This window comes from Chlamydotis macqueenii, chromosome 4 (genome assembly GCF_036417535.1).
Source record: "Chlamydotis macqueenii isolate bChlMac1 chromosome 4, bChlMac1.mat, whole genome shotgun sequence".
NCBI classification, from domain to species: Eukaryota; Metazoa; Chordata; class Aves; order Otidiformes; family Otididae; genus Chlamydotis; species Chlamydotis macqueenii.
In genome coordinates, this window is record NC_141559.1 from 48273910 (window position 1) to 48296968 (window position 23059).

Consider the following 23059-nt stretch of genomic DNA (forward strand, 5'->3'; position numbering starts at 1 on the left):
CGAAGGACTTTTAACAACTTAGCTGCAGGTGGTGGCATCATGTTACTAGGGCTGGGATTTTTGTTCATATATATTTACATTTCAAATATTTTAAAAATATATTTACAGATATAGCAACACATATATGTATCCATAAAAATACTTTACCGTTACACACACACATATATAAATATACATGTATGCATATAAAAAAGATATTTGGAATATATTTCAATAAATATTTTGATCACTTTTTTCCTGACAAGTTTTCAAAGAACACTTTCAAACTTTGCCTCAGTATATTAAAATATTTTTTATGCTAGGGGAATAGATCACATTATGCATCATACTGGGGAAAAACCAAACTATTTAAGAGGGAATAATTTAAAAACTGTAACTTTAGAACTGTAAAATTAATACCACCACAAAATGTTTCCTTTTACTATCATTAGAGCATCTGCTACAGCAATTAGCAAGGAAGGTATTTGGGGACTGAGCATATATTTTCCAGTCTATCAGTAAACAAAGGATTATGCAAATGGTGTGGATTTAGTGCCTAATTAAGCTCTGCAGTTCAGTTCAAGAGATTCATTAAGTACCACCTACATCCTGAATAATCAATACAAGAATGAATAACAGTCAACACAGAAAAGCACATGCTGCTGACCACAGAAACTCTGAATACTTTGTCCAGAATAGCAATCCGAAATGCAAGAAACATTTCTCACCCTGGAGAAGTTACAAGACTTGACTTGCAAGAGAATGATTTATGCTTTTTAGTCAAATAGTCTTAGTAGACAGGAAATACACTGAAGGACTAAAACTGAATTTCAAGTAGTGCAGTGTTTTTTCATGGATATTTCTTAGCCCAGTAGGTACCTTTCATCCTGAAATTTTATCTGTCAGAATTGTTATGTTTGCAAATTTTTCGAAGCCTTTATATTAATATTGTAAAACTTTTCAGAGTTGCAAAGCCTCCCTGACTGTGTAATTAGCCTCACCCACAGCGTGTTATTGCTATCAAACTAGCTGTTGAACAGATTGTCTTTAGGTATCTCTGTCAGCGACTTTAAAAATCCCACTCTTCAAACATTTTTCAGAGTCTCATTACTTTAAGGCAAATATTCAAAGTTTTATCCTTTCCTCACAAGAAAAGCTGACCAAAGACTGGACAGCTACAGGCATGAAGAATTAATTATGGGTAACTGGTTTGACACCTTCCCAAACTGACTGCAAGAAAAAAATACTAACGTTTCAATAAGGATCAGGTAATCCACACACACAAAAAAAAAACCCAACAACAAAAAAACAAAACAAAACAAAAAAAAACCCCAAAACCTGGTTGTTTCAGTCCAGCTCATATGACCACGGGATAATTCAGGTTGTAAAGGACTTCAGGAGACAATGTAGTCCAACCTCCTGCTGGATGCCAGGTCAGCAATGACTCTCCCGAGTACGATGTAACAAATTACCATCACATTCACAATTTTCACTTGCTGTCCAGGAATGAAATGAGTATTCCAAATGGAGCATTTTCTCATATAAACGTTATGAAATTGAAATTTAACCATACACAAGGCAAAAAGAATGGTGCGACAGTCTGTCAATCCATTATCTTTTGCAGGCATACAGAGCAAGCCATCTACAAACACTGCCGAAGAATAAAACGCTTCAGGATGCAAAGAAGAAAAACTTTTGCCCTGAAGTTGGTCTCCTTCACACCTCATTTTCTTCCTTTCCAAAATAAAAATAAAGTTAATCCAGTGCTCTCTTACCTGTATATAACACCTGCTAAGTCAAACATCCGCCGTGCCGCTGTCATTTCTGTAGTGTCATGATACTTGTCAGACATGAAAATAACTTCCTTTATGCCTAAAAAAGTCATACAGAAAAAATGTCAGAATTACACTAGCAAAAAGAAAAAAAAAAGTAATGTCGTATAAAAACTGGTGCTCAAAATCAGGAAAGGCAGCATTCATCCACATACTCTAGAACTCCTTGGTACACCTCTGCTTCCCAAAATACTATGGATTGTACTCAAGAACAAGGCTATGTAAGGTAGAGCTGTTTTGGAAGACAGTTCTTTCAAAAAAGTTGGAAAATGTTTTTCTCCAGTTTCACCTAAGTTTAACTCGGAAAACCAGAACAAAAAATTCACAGGTAAAAACACAAGATAGACAGACTAGAAATTAAGCATTTTTGCAAAAGTAATTGAAAACTTACCTTTCTACCTGTCTAATATGGACAAAACTCCCCACAAAGAACTTAAATCCCAAATCCTAGTCCCCTTCCAAACGCACAGCTATAAAAGGATTATTTTTTTCCTTTTGTTCTCTGTTTTATAAGTAACTTCCAATCCTAGGTTCAAATATTCGTAAATACATGCTGTCTCAAATTGTTTGAATGATCTATGCCTAAATTACTTAAGCAGGGGAGAAATGTAAAGGCTGACCCAAGAGAATTCACAAGCATTTCAGAGCTTATCAACATCTTACTGTATTTACCAGACAACATAAATATCAATACATTGCAATGTAGTGCTGACCTAAGTGCATGAGTGACAACATTGAGAATAAGCAGCCAATCTACCTGGAAGACCATTTGATTTTGATTCTGAAAACAGGAGAAATGTAGCACAAAATATCATCATCTTTCCCACTTCATCTCTCTTCATTTCAAACCTTACTGACAAAAAAAAAAGCAGCGTTCTGTTAGCTACTTTCTTCCTAGATTCCCATAGCCATTTGTGGAAACTCCCCAGAACAGCAATCCATGCTAGGATTGCAAGACTTTACTCAATGAGCAACATGAATGCTACCTTAAGCAGAGATTTTTACGCGACTGAAGCCTCCTGCAGATATGCCTAATCTGAAAAAAAGGCGACACTTTTAGGCCAGCACACTTGCTGCAGTGGCACAGATTTATAACAATTGTAATGAAAGACATAATTAAAGTAGGATCATAGAAGTCTTATGACATTTATGAGCAAAGATATTTTAAAATCTTCAAATATCTACCATGCATCACATTCAAATTAAAATTTCATGTATATACTCCCAACAGACCTTTTGTCATGCAGAAGTTTATTTCTTTCTGCCCTACTCTATTCAACGTGTCAGAGCACAGTAAAATTGACAGTAATTATATGCAAAGCCTGTGTTGTTCTTTGGCAGCTCCTGGTCTAAGAAGTTACAAACCTAAATTAGAAGCACAGAAGATGCAATTAGCACTGGAAAAATTTGGCACCATTCAGATGCAAAAAAACCCCACAAGTAGCATCTTATGAAGTTGACAGTGCAATTAATTTAGATCTAACAGCAGCAATTTAACATCAAATACATCCGTGATAAGATACCAATGAGCAGGCAACACTGCAACCCTGACAAATCAAGCTGGCACTACTCCTTACCTGCCTGGATGATGAGCTTTGCACATTCATTACATGGAAATAAGGCAACATACATGCTGCAGCCTTTCACATCAGCTGAGTTTTTGTTCATGATGGCATTCAGTTCGGCATGGCACACTGATTAAAAAAGAAAAAAAAAAGAAAGAAACAATTCATAATATTCATTAAAATAAATCAGTCAAACTAAAATTAGTGCTACAATAGAACTACTTACATCCTTTCAAAGGCAAATAGCTTGCACAGCTTGTCATAAAGGGCAGAGGAAGAAATAAAAGCAGAAATACCAAGATCAATGAAGGTCAATTGTTCTGACCAGGCTGCCGATTAGTAATGATATCATTAAGCACATTAGCATTGCCATTTGCTAACACCTATTGCAGACAACAAAGCCGTAGGCTGTGGGCCAAGTAGTTGCAACCACCCTAAGTGAAGCAATATCTCACAGCTTCACAACTCTCTGGAGTATCTAATTGCCAGTATAAAACAGCTCATTTACGTGTTTACATGCACAGATAGGAACAGTCTTACGGTTATAAGAGCGCGCTGTGTGCTCTTAAAGGCAGGAGAATCGCGAAGTAAAACTGAGCAGCTCTGTCCTCTGGGTCTCCGAATGGCTCAGCGCTGCTGCATGACTCTCTCACCCCAAGAATACACAAGACACACTCAACCATAAAAATGTCCCAGCTTTAATATTAAAGTGAGTTTACTGCTCATTAAAAGGTGCCAGACTTCCCAAGCAGGAAAACAAAGTCTTCTCTTTCTCCATGGATTTGAGATAGGCCAGGTAGCAACAGACTACCCTGCCTTATTCCGACGTAACTCAATAGCTCTTTCTGGACAGATTGCCCCTTAGGGTTTAAATTTTTATGCTGTACACATCAGCAGATTATCTAATGTGTTACCGACACAGGTGAGAAGAGCACAGTTTCTGTGTCATCCACCATGAACCTCTGAAAAAAACATTAGGATCTCTGCGAGAACTTCCTGTTTACTCCTAGGAATGGCAGCAAGTTGCATAATTTATATACCTACCTACCAAGAAACTGCCTGCTGCCCTGACTTACTTCATAAACAGGTGCTGAAGCGTGGTGTGGGTTTGAGCTCATCTGGAGACCTGCATGTGCAGACAACATTAAGAGTTTTGCCACTGCTTGTTTTGAAGAATGGATTAAAACAATAAAAATGTATTCTTCTCCTCTGAATACATGGGAAAATTAAAACAGGCAAAGTTACGAGCGCAAGCTCATAGTATACTTGCTACTATGTGCTGACCTCTGTGTGAATGATCTCACCACACAAAGAATAACTGAGCGCGGCACCTTCAACACGCAGCTAGCCTTGCTGAATGGAAATGTTTTCCGTATGCGCTAAATGTCTACATGGAATTTTCTATATAACAGCTAACGCACCATAAATTTACAGCCTAACTTGCAGCACACAAGCTTTTCCATGTAGACAAGTCACAAAGGACCAAACACTTGCTAAAGAAAGCTCAGTATCAACTTCTACAAGCAGTTCCCAGCATCACCACGACCATGCTGTCCACATACTTTCTCATAAACAGTAAAGCCAGAAACTAACATAAAAAATAGGAGATTACCAAAAATCCCACCCTAAGCACCACACATTAAGGTTTCCATTACTATTATTATTATTTCTATTACAACTGCAATTGGGTCACACTGTATTTTAAACATATACCATTAAGTGTACAAAATAGACAATTATATGAATCTACACATTTAGAAAATCCAGAAAATACATTTAACTCTAAGTATATTACTGAGTTGCATTAATCTTATGTAGCCTTCACAAAAAAATAGTCAGAGAATTATTTATCTGGGGTTACGGAGGATTAAGTGATAAAGACTGTCATTATTTCAGCAACTGGAACTAGGTTATATCAATAGGACAGAAACATCACTTTTAAGTTTCTTTGAACAATATACTCATGTTCTAGGCAGCAGACTAAAATATGGAAGGCCTCCAGAAACAAGGGTGAGGGAATGTTTTCAAAGGCTCACAGAACTAAAAAAAGAAAAACAACTAATTCCTTCAGTAAATATTTTTCCATCACTAAAACTCAGAAATCTTCAGCCACAAAACCAGACAAGTTTCTTTGTTAGTACTGCAACAAGTTTCCTTCCTGCACTGATGAGAAAGGAAGGCTCTTTCTGCAGACTTCTGCAAACTTTCAACAACAAACCTCTTCCCAAGCAAAACCAAGTTCAGGCCAAAAATAACTTCTAGAAGATAATCAGCTGGAGCGAGGGAAGAGAGAAATTTTGCCTCCTGATCATCTTAACACAATGTGAAGTTAAGAACAATTACAACTTCCCAGTATGGAAAGAAAGCACAGAGAGAGTAACATGGAAGAAACAAGAAACTAATCATTCCAAGACGAAAAGTAGTGGAGTCTCCAACAAACCCAGCAGGCTTTCATTTCAAAAGCAAAAGGAGTTAGGTTTTTCATGCATACTGTAGCCTAACTGACTATTTCTTACTGTAGAAAGTAGTACAGGACTAGAAGTTTGCATTGATTCCAGAAGTCATCTTTTTCCCTCCAACGTTTTTTTTTCAGTCTACTAGGCTATCAAACACAAAACCATTTTGGCTCAGTAGTTGGAACTTAGAAGAATATTCTAGGGAACTATCATTACACTACACATCTGCAACTGGCCTCTGGAAGGGATATTATGCTAGATGGCCCTTAAGAAGATATAGGCATCAGACAAATATTTTTAGGCTTTGTCCCATCACTCTTCATTCCCTCTCTCTTATTTTTCCTCTCTCTGGCAGATAGACACGCACTGACTGTTGACCAATTTAGAGATAAGAGAGCCAATTATTCACAGAGTTTTCTTATAGACCTGCCCAGCTTTGTACAGAGTATTAGCGAAAGAGACAGAAAACAAACCCAGGAGTCCCAAATCCCTCATGTTAATAACTAAGAGATTCACATTTGGGGTGTTACAAAGTTTTCTCACCCATTAAGAGCTCCTATTAATAGCTACATATTGTTATCTCTCAGACAATAAGAGGCTAACTTAAAATAACCTTCCACAGCTGCACAGTATTCAGAAATCTGAAAACTGTTTATTTAAACAGACTAGTAAACCTAAGAATTTTTACAGTACCCTATGGGGGGCCCCACTGTTTTTTTTTTTTAAATAATATTCACGTATAGCCAACATAATATTAAGTCTGCAAAGCTAGTTTCCATTCTGGAAAAGTGGCTTGAAAAGTATTCTCAAAAGGCTTCATTAGCTGAAGAAATAACCATGCACTGAGAACTTAGCGTGTGCTCTGCCGTTCCCACCACCTGCTACTATATTCACAAGGCGGGGGGGGGGAGCAGAGGAATGACTGCTGACTGCTTCATTACTGATAGTATTAATTGCTAGTGTTTCTGTCTTTTCTCATTGCAAACTGCTTTGTGTTGCATATATGAGGTAGCACTCATCCTTAAGTCTACCTGTAAATGAGACCCCTACTTATCTTATTAATGGTCATTTTTCAGGATTAACCACTTAACATGAACATGCTCTTAGCGGGTTGCAGAGTCAGAAGTACCGTTCTCACCTACTAAAAGTGTTCTGACTGATGATTTTATAAGAACCACAGGACTAGTCAAAGTGTTTCTTAATACTGTTTAAAGGCTTACATGCTTGATTAAGAGCTTGGAGTAGGGACCACCGTAACGTCACCTTTTAAGAAGCAATCAAAGGAGGAGTTGGGGGAGCGACCTTTCTATGTGATTAATTACTGAGTCACACTAGGAATTTTGAGAAATTAGGCACTAAATATGGTGTTACATTGGAAAATAATACATTTAAATGCATATAGACTGTCAAGCAGCAAGTTTGGACTTATTTATTAACATAAGTTTTTATACTGCCAACTTGACAAATATTACAGGTTCACAATACAGATATATGGTACCAGCACAGCATTCTTCAACATAAACCCGGCACAGACATGGATGCAGGGAGTACTGTAACTTGGCTCACTTCTCAGTCCTTTGGTAAAATCTTCACTTTTTCATGTTCATCCCTTGTCCATCCCATCTTTGTCTAAGCTCCACCTACCGGTTATCCTTTACTTGCTGGACCTCTGTCATGGGATGTAGCAAGGATCATAGAAGGAACCAAAATATTATGGAAAGGAACGGAATCTGGAGTGACAACCACTGGGGACAGTGGTTGATGGGTCTGGAATTTGTAGAATGACATCAATCTTGTTTCAACTTTTGTGAAAGCCTAGGGATGGTTGCTGGTCACTGCATTAGGGGAAAGCAGGACACTGATGTTGGGCAGACGCTGCCCTCAGCCATTCCTGCTGCTTCCTTTCTCGCTCTGCGTGCTGGAAGAACAGCAGTTGCTGTGGTCAGGGCAGAGAGGCAAGGATAACACCATCAGATTTTATTGGAGTCCTAGCCTCTTCAGACTGCAGTTAGAAAAAGGGAACAGCCCCAGCCTCACTTTCTTCTGTGAAAGAAAAGAACTGGGAAGTGAAGATGGGAACCACTCAGCCCATTATGGACACCACAAAATCTGCCAGTAGCAGACCAGAGAAGCCCCTCTCAAAACCTGAGAAGCATTAGCTAATCCACTTCATTTCTCAGTCCCTCCCCCATCCTGCTCCAAGTTTGTTCTACTCTCAGCAGAACACAGAGGCATTTCTTAGTGGGCAGGCAGAACAAGAGAAATTATTCTTGGTGTTTCCAAATCTCTAAACTTTCTAGAGATTTGATGTATGACACCAGAATTGGACAGAAATCCATAGAGGACAAGAGAGTGAGTGTCTGTAGATTCCCTTTCCAGCTGAAGCCTCAGCTTTGCACTGCCAATCGCAGAGAGAGCATCACACTTCTACATAGTGCCTTATCAAGTTTTGTGCTGTCAAAATAACAGCTTCTACAAAAGTAACGTTTGCCTGAATATCTTCGAGTGTTTATCTCTCTAAAAAATTGATGAAAAGCTCATAATCCTCACACAAGGAAATGCTGATAACAGTTTGTTTCATTTTACACAGCAGGTACTGTTCAATTAGCACATACATTTTGCCACAGCACATATTTTATCGTATCTGAACCTGTATAAATATTTGTAAGCATATTTACTCAATATTTTCTCTATTGCTCACAGGTTTCTAAATTTGCCATTTTAATTTAAAACTCTCTTAATTAGAGACTGGTTGTCAAATGGATGTTCTTAGATTACAGTGGAGACAGAGGGCATAACAGGAGCACAGTAACTAGCATTAGTAGGAAGACTTGCGTTAATAGGAGAAAAATGTAGTATTTTGAATCATCTGTGAGAGGCAACTGAGCATTATCAAACCCTTGGATTCATCTAACAGAAACAGAGGGCACTCACTTTTGACTCTGAAAGCCAGAATTTTTCTAATTACTAAGAAGCTTCTGCACACCATACTGAACACAACGCTTCAGGAAGAGCTTTTAAAAACATCTTAGTAAAGCAGGTATTCAAAACCAGCCTTCCATTTCTCCCGTGTTGCAGAAACACCCCCCTTGTGTCACTGACTGGCAGTCTGGAAAGAGCCAGTTCCAACATAGCAACAACAGCCTGATTTTGTGCTGTGAAAAATGGCATTTTGCAAAACACCCAGTGCTTTCTGACACAACAAGGTTATACTACTAAACTGTTCAAGTATACACTACAACTAGAAGAAAACTGTTTTAATCTGCTTCAAGATTCTCGTAAGGAATGCATAGTATCAATACAGGTGATACACACCACTATGCCTTGCAAACATTTGCATCCTCTAAGGTAAAATGAACATCACCTACCACATTTTTATGCTTTCTTTCTGTAGCAGCTCAGGTTACACTTAGATACAGGTAAATACAATTTTTTTAATCAAGCATGACCCTTTCCCTAACACTGAGCTGAGCAGAACCCACACAAGAGAGTGCAGGTCAGATATGTACTGAGACACTGGTGAATTTCAAGCCAACAAGTTTCAAGATACAGTAAAATTTATGAGTGACAGGACTTGTTTAGCCATGCAACAAAAGTTCAAAAGGTTATTCTTATCAGATAGGACACAGGGGAAGTGGGGAAAGGCGGAAGGGTTAACTGCAGTGAATAAGAAAAGCTGAAAGAACAATGCTGGCAGACACAAGAACATATAAACTAACCACAAATAAATTTAAGGTGGAAACTGGAAGTTTTCTAGCCATGAAACAGTGAACCGGATCAGAGCTGTAGGGTCAATACATCCATCTGTTCTGCTGGAGCTCAATAAATTTATTATAGGATCATCTAACACACTTCTGCAAAGATAGCCTCTGGGTCCAATCCCCTGCTACTTCCGTGCTGCTAAACACAGACAGGGCCAGGGACTGACCCTTGGCCCTGAGGCCAACTGGCCTAGACTGGCTCGTGTTACATCTTACTCAGGGCTCCATCAGCATTACATAGCACTTGGCCCAGGGTTTCCTCAAGGCTCCACGCCTCCAGAGTCCCATGGCACCACACTTATTTTGTATGTCTCAGTTCAAAGTGCATAAAGAAGTGAGACAACTTTTTTTTTGCCGCCCACCAGAGTGGTATTTTCACAGCGTGAAACAGAGCATGCATTGCATATCCCCCAGTATGGCCTGAGGGAGGGAGGAGGGTTAAGCATACCCTCTCAGCAGGCTTTGGCTTATAGGCCTACATAGGATGATAGTTTTCCTGCAGCCTGTTTCCCACCCTGCCCTCTGGAGCAGCCTTTGAGTGAGCCATTCGCAGACCACTACTCAGTCTTTGTTCTGGAGAAAAGCTAGAGTGGCCAAAACAGATGGGAAGTGAGCTAATGTTTATGCCTAACCCACAACAGTACATAAAACCAGGAGGTCAGCACTGAAATCCACCTCCAGCCCTTTTCTGTAGCACTGCAGATGCATGAAGTAGCTCTAGAAGACATCTTCCAAGTTAGTGTGGCAATACACGCACAATTACCATCAGCTTCACCTAATAAGCTACATTGCAGCTCTAGTGATGAAGGTGCCAGCATTCCCATGATAAGCTAACAGAGCACACAGTAAGAGCGTACCATCTCTGAACAAGCAAGTCAGGAAAAAGCAAGGAGAAAAAGTTCAATTTGCACAAATGCCATGATGATTAGCAAAAGCGGAAAGGGAAACATGACAGTTTAATGAGATTTTAGCAGCAATTCTATGTGTCTCTGCATCTACCATAATTTTTTAAAGCAGAAGATTTTTTTTAATATATACTTGTCTGGTCTGTCAACTGTGCTATCAAGATTAATAAGAAACTGCTAGAGTTTAAATGATCTGTGAATTACAAAATAGGTCGTTTATTCATCACAGCAGACATTTTATGTTACAAAGTTGTGATTTTTTTAATGAGGTGAAGACTAAGATTCTTGGGGGGAAGGGCAGTAGTTAGGCCAGCTCCTAGAAATGAACTAATCTCCCAAAGCTGCTAAGATGGCTAAGTGCATTTGTTAAACATCACATATTTGATTTTTTACTTTACTACACATCTTTTGGAGCCAGAGTTAACTGAAAAAAACCCAAAACAAAACAACACAAAATCTCAGATTGTCTTGTATAAAGATTCCTCACAAATTCATACAGCATTTTTTATTTAAATTCGTCAGCCTAGATTTGAGTGACTGGAACGTGCTCAGGTCCCACAGACCACCCACACTGATCCTAGTTCAGAACTGAGACCTTACAGCAGCATAAAGATTCAACTGAAATCAATATTCTGTTTTCAGTACTTTATATTTAATCAATGGGCTAACCCTTGTTTCCTCACCCTATAAATAAAGAGCAGTCATACCAAGTTGTACCGTTATGGTACTGCCATTATACGTAAAACCAGTGTTTCTGTGAGTTAGAGCAGATTTAAAATTTGGCAGGAGCTGGCCTCAGTATCAGGAATACATCTCTTATGAAAAATAATATGAAACTGTCTCAAACTTAAGAGTTCACATTACCGGTTTTATAATAAATTGGTAAAGCGAACAAGGACAAAGTACTGGTGTTTTAAGAACTCAAATATGAAGCTGATGAATTATGTGCTGAGCCACTGCATATTATCTTTCACTTCAATGCTACGGGAAACTAGAAAATTTAATACTGGTTTTTAGAGAGAGCTCTGGGTGAACACAGGGAGCACCAAAACTCATGCAAGTCTAATTTCTGTATCAGACCAATTGTTAGAAGTTACAAGTAAAAACCAGAATTAGTAGGCAGAGATAAATACTATACACTGGAAAAGAGTCAGTATCTCTCTGCAAAAGCTGAACTCCTGTGCTCATTTCCCCCTACCTATGCAGGGGAATAGAGAATTTCTCTGGGCTCTTGTTCAGTTTTATGATTCTTCCCCCTACCATTCCTGAGCCCAGGACAGGCTGAGATGCAGCACAGGATGAAGGCACTCCTAATACCCATCTTTCCTGTGCCCATGGCTTCTGCTGCATTGGTCTCACCCCACAGAGGTGCACCAGAAGCTGGTGTGGAAGCAGAAAGATGAAGAAGGGGGACTTAAGAGAGCATACATTCCCCAGTTCCTTATCAGTCCCAACCACACCGCGGTTCCTCCCCAACAACAGCTGTTGCAGGCCACAAGGCAGCTCTCAACTCCGTTTCCACACTCAGCAGACAGCACTCATGGCACGAAGCCTGAAGCAGCCCAGCAAGTTGTCTTCTGCAAACCACACCTGGCCCAGAGGAATAAGAGTACAGCCCTCATGACAGCTGTACCAGTATTCACAGAGGACCCTTCAAAGCAGCTTGCACAAGGCCAAACTATGCCTGCTGCAAAGACAAAGATAGGATTCAAAGCAGCACTCAGGGACATTTACCATAAACCATCCCTACTCATCGTTCCTTTTGCCCATTTAGTAAATGTGAATCAGATCAGAGGCTGCAATAAACAATGAAAGTCCACCATAGCAGGGTGGATCCACTGCACACCAGCTGCCGCAAAAATAGCATGGAATGACAGAATGCAATCACATACTTCAAGATAAACAAAATTCAGCTTCTTCATAATATGTATTGCCTATGCCATCAACACCTGAACACTGGAATTTCCTACAACCACAGTTTACAATTTTAATACCTTTATTTTAGACCCAATGACTTGTTTTGCATGTACGTGCTTTCTGTAATTTCTGTGGAGATGAACACAGAGAAGCAGCAATCATCTGCATACACTGCAACTGTGTGCTAATGAGCTGCACTATATTTACAAGTCTTCACTACACAATCCAAAATGGCTCATCATTTATGAACATACTTCACCAGGAAGTCAGTCCTTCACAAAGACTGTTTTCATTTGTTTTCAGAGCTGTGATTTTTATCCTGATGTACCACATATGGGCATATTAAGAAAATCAGGCAAGTGGAAGACAAACTGATCGATATTTTACCAGATTAACCTTAAAATATACAGGCATCACAAGTCTGACCTGGCAACCACAAGAAGCCTTACCATAAGGATATTTCGTGTCTAGTCTATGTGCTGCTGTTCTCGTCCACGGTAGTACATCATCGCTGCAGCCATTAGGCATCCCATTGTATCCAATTCCAACAATCTTGTTTTCTGAATTTACAATGCAGGCACCAACCTAAGTAAAATCAGATTTATATAGTACCAACAGCATGCAAAACAATGTATCAACAAGAAAGATGAGACCTTAAAAGTCAGTCCTATTTAAGAGATACAAGCTTCACTTAATGTATAAGTCACCTCATCTAGTAAGCAAGGCTACAATTGTACCTAACGGGTGGAACTTTAAAATAAATCAGGGCAGATGTAACCTCGCTACTCCTCTGGTCATGTAGTCCCCATCCCTGCCTGCCAGCACTGTTCCTTGTCTGACCATGAAGTGAACCTAGTTCAGGGAGCAGAACTGTCACTGAATTAACCCTACTAAACGTAAGTTTTCTGTCAGTTCAACTCCCCAAACAAGCTTTTCCCGCAGCAGTATGAGCAGCAGCAGCAAAATAAAAAGTATGGAAGATGGAACAGAAATGCAGTAGTGTTGACCGAGGCAGAGATAGGCTCACAAACCTCTGAGGCTTGTTTACACAAACGTGCACCAAAATACCAGACCTTTTAACTACCAGCCTTTGTTTTTTCAATCCAAGTCTGCACAGGGAGCCTTCTTAGAGAATGATGGTGTCCCATTTTTATGTTTTCTGCCCATATTTTAGATTTATTGAAACGGCAATAATACTGATTTTAATTCACACAATGTGTCTATCAACCAGCTCTTCGGTAACAAAAATTTAGCCCTAAGTGAACAACCTTCAGAGAACTAAAAGAGATAAAGTACAGAAGCCAGCAAGTAATTGATCAAACTGTTAACATGTATTTTACTCCATGGCTTTTCCGGGATTTGCTTCCTGAACTTTTTCACACCAAGGAAGACTGACAGGACAAGTAGGTCCTGCAGAACAGCATGTTTCAGGAGATGTATCAATCACCTCAAACCAGTATTCAACAAAGGCACACGAAAGAAGCAAAGAATGGGGACAGACAGTGAAGCAGAGGAAGAAGGGGAACCCGAGGGAGGAACCAAACTACAAGAAAACTCCAGAAAACCCAAGAACAAACAAAAGGGAATTTTAATACTCTTACAGGTGAGGAAAAGGAACTTTTAAAAATGCTTTGTCTTAAAAAAATTACAGTCTAAAACTTTCCATAGTTTTATCCTCCTCTAACAGTAACTATATTTATTGGAAAAATGAGAGAAAAAAGCATGTATTATTTTAACCTCCAGATGAAAAGAAGACTTAGAAAACTCCAAGCTGCAAACGTACACACAGAATTATACACAGGAGGTCAGGCTCAATAAGAGAGTTTCTGTAATAAAAGGTGTTGACCATGTTAAAAATTGAATAGCTATACACTGAAATAACTTTTAATAAGAAATTCCTGAAAGTGCTACATGTGCATCTGATGCAATGTGCAATATAGATTAGGTTACGTTATTGTTATACATTGCCTTCTTACCTGAGAACTTGGATCCTTGCTTCTTTGTGCTGACAAAAAAGCTACTGCCATAAAATATTCAGGCCATTCCAAATAATCCTCTCGTTTCTTGCAGGATGCTTCATTGCCGAAACTATAGTTTATGGAAAAAACCAGCCATCAGCAAACAACACATAGCTAGAGTTATTACAGATTGTGTTCTTTTAATGTGCACAAGTTTAAAGTAACCAGGATCAGAATCTGGCTAAGAAGACCGCACATTCACTAACATTTTAACAGCAAAACCATCAGTGTTACATGCTTTCCAGGAACTCATATATGCAATATTCATATGTTCAGGGGAAAGGCATCCAAGCGAGGTTGCAAATTTCAGTTTCAGATAAGAAGGCTGAACTATTCAGAGCACTGAGCTATTCAGAGATAGAGCAATTTATCCTTTATAGATAACACCGTGTATATTTCTAAGATTCAGGTATATCATGTACTGGCATTCTTTTCACCCAAACAACGTAATCTTTTTTATGATGACTGTGCTAACTGCAAGCCTCTAATCTAAGCTATTTTGTACTTCTACCTACAAGTGCTCGCTAGATTTCTATTTGGTAGCTTTCTCTGCAGTCATTGGTTTCTCCCCATACAGTTACTGTCATGAGTTTGCCTCTCATTACAACACTTATTTACCAGCAAAAATCTGAGGCTGTAATCCATTCTGATAGTCCCCTGCTAAGTTTCTCTTGAAATAATGTCCTATGAAAGCCTTCTAAAAAGTGAGAGGAGATGGGTTCAAGAACTTTTCCCTGGCACAAAAGATTGCTCCTTTCCCTGCACTGGGGAGTTTTTTTTTCCTCCCTCTTTCTCCCAAATAAAGTGATGCATCATTTTCTCTTGCCTTCTTATGGTTAAAAGACTGCTCAGACAGTGTAAGAGACAACAGGGGAATTTCTGTGCTTTTCAGCTCAAAGAGAGGAAAGAAAGACATCTCTCTCTCCTCCTCCCCTTCCTCCCCCAACATATTTAAGCTTTGCAAATTTCAAGAAAAAGATCAAATTCAAATAAATTTCCCCAAACTGTCACCTATAATTGCTACACTGGAAAACCAAAAGAAAGGAACATCTCAAATACAATAATTAGCCTATCAAAATCCAAGGGGCACAGTGTTTTTACTCTTGGGGTTCTCTTGCCAAGGACTACAGCTTAAGACTGAGATACCTTTCTAGCAATGTGCAGCCACACAGAAAAATACATCACAGGTAACTGCAAACAGCAAGACATCGCCTAGCAACTTGCGTACCAGTACTTTCTAAAGACAGACAAACAAGTATTTTGTTAATTATTATTTTTATAACCAAACCCATAAACCAGCATATATTAGAGGTTTACAGTTAGCTTGTCATAAAGAGGTTACGCTATTTGAATGAAGACAATGCTAGCACATGATAAAATTGTACTTTAGAAAGCTACATTACAAGTTTGCAGTTCTGGCTTGCTCTTGGCATGAATGAAGATCATCTTCAAGGCCATCATCTCAATGTACAGAGGGAGAAACAGACACTCTTGGTGTAACCAGCACACCTCTCTCACACTTCAACAACATTGCCCAGAACTGTCAATTGTCAAAGCAAACACAAAAAATCAAATATGCGATTCTGAGAATGCCCAAATTGGCTTGAATTATCATAACTAAAAGGTTGGGACTGTATCCTAATAACAAAAATAAGTGGTCAGAGAGGTGTTCAAGGAAGCTCAGAGCAGAAAGAAGAAATTAAAGACATGGCCTCACATCTCTCCATGCCAAACTGAACTTTCATAGGTTAACTGAAATGCCAAGAAAGTGTTTCAGCTAACTTGAGTACCTCATTATTATTATTTAAAGTACCTCACAAAGACAGATTTACAAAATCAAAAATACTGGTGGACTTTAAATGATCAGTTTAATACACTCCCGACTACGTGACATTCGCAGGCATGTCTTCAGAGATGCACACAACACACAATGCAGAACTACACTAAATAAAACATTGCAGGGAAAGGGCTCCAGGAAGACAACAGAACTCTCAACTAAGAGATCGTGAGGTCTCCTTTTGTTGAATTATTCCCTAGCAACTCTATTTATTCAAAACACAACAAAAGCTACTATTTACTTTTCTCATAAATACAGAACTGTATGTAAGTGGAGGTCCCTCAGAGTACCAACTTCATAGGGAGAGGAGCGTTTCTGAAAAATGAGCAAAAGGCTTACATCAAAGGGGACATAAAAAAAAAGCCTTTACTCAATTACTTCTACTTAACATCACTGTGTCCGGTAAGACAATTCCCACAACTCAGTGCACAGAACGACAAGAGTGTGAAATGGATATAAAACACTTCATTTCTGATTGAGCAGAAGCCAAGGCCTTGGCTAGCAGTCAAGCACACACAGGAAAATTAAGTTTATGGATTTGGGGCAGCTGATCATCTTCCTCATGCTCATTTGTACGTTGTAGAATTGCATGAATGAAAGCCACTCTAGAAAATACTATAGCTAGCTGTAAAATAAGCCATTAAGGCTCATCCTTGTGATAACTGATAAGAACTTACGAATAAAAATAATGGGAGCTGAAAGCCATGAAGATAACACTGCTCAAGAAGAAAGGGAAAAAAATAATCCTTACATTCTAGAGTTATTAGTAGTCTGTAGAAAAGTCTGTGTAAACAGTATTTCAAAGAAAAATAGAGAAAAAGATTCTGCAATTAAAGGACAGTGCCTGCCTTCTCAGTTCTTTTTCAACCATCTAGCCTTCAAGTAAGCACTAACACCATCTGAAAAAATGAAGAAATTTCATACAGCTACTAAAAAAAAAAATTAGCTGAGAACCCTATAACAGAATACATCAATACATCACCTCCAATCTTTTAATAGCATGATTATGATGGTCAGTTACACAACACTATAGTACAACTGGAGAACTGGTGGGTATCAGACTTTTTTCCCTTCTCCCTCTTTTTTTTTAAGTTTTTCCTCTGCTTTCTTATCTCTGATGTCATGTGCATTATGCTCTAACTGTACTGCAGTAGGTTTTTTCCCTAGTATCAAGTAAGCTCCTGAAGATCAACTACCAGTATTTAGTCACTCGACTCACAGAATTTAATTTAAGAATTTATTAAAAATAAAACCTAAAGATCTTCAGCAATAGTCTTGTTGCCCAAAAGCCAAATGGGATATGAGTTCTTGATGACTTTTAATACTAGCTTCTTCTTTAAGTCTCATAATTTTGTTTATGATGGTTATCATACCAAATGAATGTGGTATTTCCTTTACTTGACGTTTGTCATCTTTGCCCTCACGTAAGTGCTGAGATATGATCGTTACCTATTTCTTGCTAGGAGAGGTGTTGAGAGAGATGGAGAGAAAAATCAACCTTTCTTACATAAAAATGATACTCTGTACATTGAAAATTAACTATATTAACATTTTTCCTGAGAGATAACCCACCAAACCTGTATATATAAACACTCTGTAGAAATATTGAGCAGCAGAATATTTCCCTTAATTGAATATATTTCGCTTTTGCGCCATCACTTCTTTGACTTCAACTCATTGCACGTTGCTCATGCCGGTCTCCATTTCAGGGAATAATTAATACAAGACACCCTACCTGCTCTCGTTCCTACCCCAAAGACTACATACAATAAATAAAACAGGCCATACCCGCACGACAGGGCCTTCAGAGGCTCCAAGAACCGCCTCCCCCGGGGACGCGGCGTGTCCCTCCACGTGGCCGGAGCGGGCCCCGGGGGGATGCCGCCTTCCCCGAAAGCAGCCGGGCGGTGACGGCGGTGGGTGCCGCCGCTCTCCCCGCCTCACACGCCGGGGGCCGGCCGCCACCGGCAGCACCGCGGCCCCTCAGGAAGAGTTTGGAAAAGGCATCGCGCGGGCCCCCCTCCCCACGCACCCGCGGCCCCTCCACGCCGCGACTCCTCGGCGGCAGGGAGGCGAGCCCACGCGCGGGCCGGGGCCGGGCCAGGGCAGGGCAGCGTACCCGTTAAGGTGTCGGCTGGGCTGGTGGCCGTTCATCCCGCCGCGGCCTGGCTCTCTTTCGCCGCTTCGCGCCAAAGCGGGAGCGGGCGGGGAAAGGGGCGGGCGGCGGGGAGGAGCGCAGCGGGGGCCGCCGCCATGTCGTGCCGCGGGCCCGGGGTGAGCGCGGGTGCGGGAAGGCCGGGGTAGAAGAGGGGGACATGTGGGCTCGTGTTTTAACGCACCGGCGGTGCCCGGGAACTGATCTCGCTGACTCGAGGGAGGCCACTTCCACCCCTGGGCTTCTGTGAGCCCCCGCGGTACTTTAAATTAGAGTTACTACTTTAAATTAGAGTTATCTCAATATGTGTTCTCCTGGTTTTCAGTTTTCTGACAGATGCTGCTTCAAATATTATGTTTTGACACAAGCATGCAGGTTTTCACCCAGCTCACACTCTTGAGGAAAATGCTATTTATTAAAGCTTGGCATTAACGTATTAAAATGTCTAAAAATATATATTTTTTTTATTCTCTGGATATGAAATTGATGTGGAAAGTGAGCTACAGTTTATTAATACCTCCAGCTGCTGCCAGGTTTTAGAAGTCTCCCAGGATGCTTAGGCAGCTGAACATATATATTTCCCCTATTACAGTGCAAAGTAAGTGGTACAACAATAAATATTAAATGTTGATATGGTGCGTTTGTCTTCCTTCTGTGAGAAGCTGCCTGCCCTGGCTGGCGGGTCGCCACAGGGACCTGCCTTTATGGAAGCACTCAAATGGGGGCAAGGTACAGATGTTTGCTCCACGGGGCTGCGAGACATCGAACGAAGACTGCCCAAACCCAGCCGAACGTGTCTGATTCGGTTCCCACTGGAGGCAGTGACAGGTGCAACAAACTCAGTAAGAGCAGTGATGGACAAAAGGAAAACACTTGTCCTTTGAGAGCATCCCTGAGAGGGATTTGTGCGCGCAGGCCGTGCAGCTCACACAGCACGTGTGCTGCACTGTTGATCTGAACGTGGTCAACAGACATGGCTGAGATAATGGCTTCCTGCAGCCTGGTCAAAAATCTTCATCTAGGAGGACACCTCAGGTTGGGAAAGCGGACATTTTTGGGAAATCAGGCACATAGTAATCCTATCCCAGAAGCTGTCCTATAGTTACCCCTTACTGACCATATGCATAGCAAACTGCACAAGTGAGTACACCAGGTAAGTTAGTACACCAACATGCATGCAAGAAGATGGCTAAGTCAAGGAACCTGCATGATCGTAGTTATTATTGAAGCAATGCCAAAAAAGAGAGCCTGCAGTGATCAAAACAGGAACACACTGCTAATATGTTTTCATATTTAGATTGCTGTATCAGCTAGCTATCTTTTTTTTTTAAACAACTGACAAACCATCAAGTATGAAAATGTTACTTAATTTCACAGATATTCCTATTTAGTTGTAACCAGAAAACTTGGCAAAAGCAGCCTGTTATATTTCAACTGACAAGTTTTCCAGCCCTCAGAGTGGGAAAACATATAGCTATTTCAGTTTGCAAGCCTCCTATTATCGCAATTTCATATGGACAACAAATGTTCATGTACGGTTTGTTAATGAATGAAAAGGAACAATTTAAATGCGAGAAAAAGAAATTTAATGAAAGTAGCATCACTCAGGAAAGCATAAGCCTGAAGGTGAAATGAAAGGCCTGATTATGGCTGATCACGAAGAGAGTTAAAGAGCACTCATTTAATTAATCTGGAGAAAAAAAAATAGCATAATTCAGTTCAAAAAGTTTTCTACTCTCTGTTTATGCGTTTCTGCACTCTTGAAATATGAATTAGAATTAATACTGCTACAATTACCCATGCCAAATTTGTTATTTTTCATAATTAAGATTCTGAGGACAAACCATAACAACTACTAACCTTTAAAAAGCAGTGCTTGTATGCTGATCATACACAGATGGATTTTCTAATCAGTGTTCACAGAATAGGAGTTCTTACAAACTATTCCCTTCCTCTGAATTTATCACATTTTCCAGCTAATATCTATAAACCAGCCAGAACCAAATTAAAAATAATACAATCCCCATTTCTCAAAAAGAAACCAAACTAAGATCCTTGCTCCCTTCTTTTTCTCTCCCATCATAGCAGAAAAAAATATACACCACAAAATAAATGCTTATTTATTAAGCAATGAGGGTTTAAATTTTGCAGTGCAGTTTTCAACCTCCTGTAAAAGTATGTAAGAATTATATTATTTTTGAAATGCAAAACTTGTGGTTTTGTCATGCTTAGCAAATAAATTTCTGTAATAATTAGGAACTATTTTTATATCTCCATCTGTTAAGTCCAGAAATGTATAATTTTTTAAAATTTTTCAAATGTTATTGACTCTTTTATATTGTTGTTCCTCAAAAAACAGTGCAACAACATTCAGTATTTCTAATAATACAGCAATGATATTTGGCCTGAGAGGGAAACTTTTGTTGGAATTTTAGTTAGTAGACTCCTATAGTGTTGTTAAATTACACAAACCTAGCTACGTTTTTGTTTTATCCTAGTATTTTTTGGAATTATACTGTGTTGTGGATTAAGCCCAGACAGCAACTAAGCCCCACACAGCCATTTGGTCAGTCCCACCCCAGTGGGATGGGGGAGACCCTCACAAGAGTGAAAGTGAGAAAACTCGTGGGTTGAGATAGAGACAGTTTAATAGGTAAAGCAAAAGCCACGCACGCAAGCAAAGCAAAACAAGGATTCATTCACTACTTCCCATCAGCAGGCAAGTGTTCAGCCATCTCCAGGAAAGCAGGGCTCTGTCACACATAACAATGACTTGGGAAGACAAACACCATCACTCCAAACACCTTCCCCTTCCTTCTTCCCCCAGCTTTATATGCTGAGCATGACATCATATGGTATGGGATATCCCTCTGGTCAGCTGGGGTCAGCTGTCCTCACTGTGTCCCCTCCCAACTTCTTGTGCCCCCCAGCCTCCTCACTGGTGGGGTGCTGTGAGAGGCAGAAAAGGCCTTGACTCAGAGTGAGCACTGCTCAGCAGTAACTAAAACATCCCTGCGTTATCAACACTGTTTCCAAGCACAAATCCAAAACATATTCCCACAGTAGCTACTCTGAAGAAATTTAACTCTGTCCCAGCCAAACCTAGCACATACTGAAAACTTCTCAATGTGCTATGGAGGTGGTATCTGACACAACAGCCACTTTCTTCATGCACACCTCGGAAGTAGGTTATGTGGTTACAGATATCTAGAGAAAGTTACACCTGGATTAGGTGAGATTTAGGCCAGGATCCAGTGGTCTAAACACAGGGTTACACTCAGGGCAGGTAGCTTGACTTGCTACAGGTGTGGGGCAAAGTCCCGCTGCCTCGTAGGTTCCATAAGACTTTTCTGGCAGCTGCCTGCTTTGCAAAAGCAGCAGCTCCTCTGGATCTGCTGTCTGAATCCTCCTCTCCATTAACTCTGTCTTACGCTATGATATAGAAGCTTATTTGCACCCTTCATCTGTCTCGGGACTGTTCAGATCTCTGTGACAGAACTGGAGTGCTCTGACTCAAAGCCCCTGATAAGACAGGCATGTACTCCAGCAGGCTGAATTTCTTTTAATTTTGTATCTGGCACTCTAGCCCTGTCCTCACACATTCCTTTTTTATTCCACAGAAGAAGAATGTGTGTGAAGAAACATGGAGTAGCTCAGGTAGTCTTTTATAGTTTTGTTTTGTTTTGTTTTGTTTTTCTCTCATTTCCTAGGTGAAAGCCCAAGCATGGATTATCATGACCTTGCTGTATAGATGTCAATAAACAATCTGAGCTGATTACAAATATTTTAGATGTTCTTATTAATGAGAAGTGATAGAAATTTGAAAGACATGCCAAATATATAACCATCTGTCAAGATGCTTATATTTTTAGCTTACTGCTTATGAAATTTTCACATCTACCTTTTGTCAATTTTGATAAAAGCAAGCTAAGTTGGGTTTGGGGAAATCCCAGGTTTCAGACCCCTCCCCACTTTCTTGCTGCTTGCCAACAGACTCTTTTAACTTTGTTAGCAAGCTAGATCTCTCCCCAAATGTAGCATATGTATAAGTTGTCACTCAGAGAGTAATGTTTGCTATTTGCCAGGATATGGAGTATGCAATTTGGTAGTCCACTCTGAAATCACTTTCAAAACTTAAGGGAAAAGTAAAAAGAAATTGTTAATGAGCTGTTGTCTTTTTCTCTAATAGAATGAATTTTTCAGGAACTAATCACTAGATTTGGAGAGTAAGACAAATAAATAAATATGACATGATGTCTTCATATCTTAAAATCTGTTTCTTATCTGTCTTTCAGAGAAGTACTGCTCGCTGACAGGATAATTTTCATAGAGAAGGGGATTTATTTTTAGGCAAGTTTCATCTTTCAAATATTTTTCCAAATAGGAATTTTTACTTGAGTTAAACTTTTCCTCCTATACTTGCTTACACACCAAGACCATATTAAATATAAATGCAGCTGATGGTATATGGTGCAGTTCTCAATTTCTATAGTTAATTTAATCAAGAATATGAATGTATGGCTTCCTCACTGATCAAATTACATTTGTTGCAATGTCAGGCTTTGTTCTGTGAACAAAGTCCTATTAATGGAACCCCCTCACTGGAAGACCTAAGCAGAGTAAGCTGTAGCAGC

At 39.8% G+C, this 23059-nt stretch overlaps 1 protein-coding gene across 2 annotated transcripts in view; it reads right to left on the minus strand.

Annotated features, from left to right (window-relative positions):
- Nucleotides 1-23059, minus strand: part of DCTD (dCMP deaminase) — a 59889-nt gene that overhangs the window by 1578 nt on the left and 35252 nt on the right. For both annotated transcript variants that reach the window (XM_086747286.1, XM_086747285.1), the window contains 4 exons: nucleotides 14392-14503; nucleotides 12865-13000; nucleotides 3389-3505; nucleotides 1755-1851 (listed from right to left, as the gene is read on the minus strand). In XM_086747286.1, coding sequence (XP_086603412.1) covers nucleotides 1755-1851; nucleotides 3389-3505; nucleotides 12865-13000; nucleotides 14392-14442 — 401 coding nt within the window. In that variant the 5' untranslated portion in view covers nucleotides 14443-14503. The remainder of the gene's footprint in view (nucleotides 1-1754; nucleotides 1852-3388; nucleotides 3506-12864; nucleotides 13001-14391; nucleotides 14504-23059) is intronic.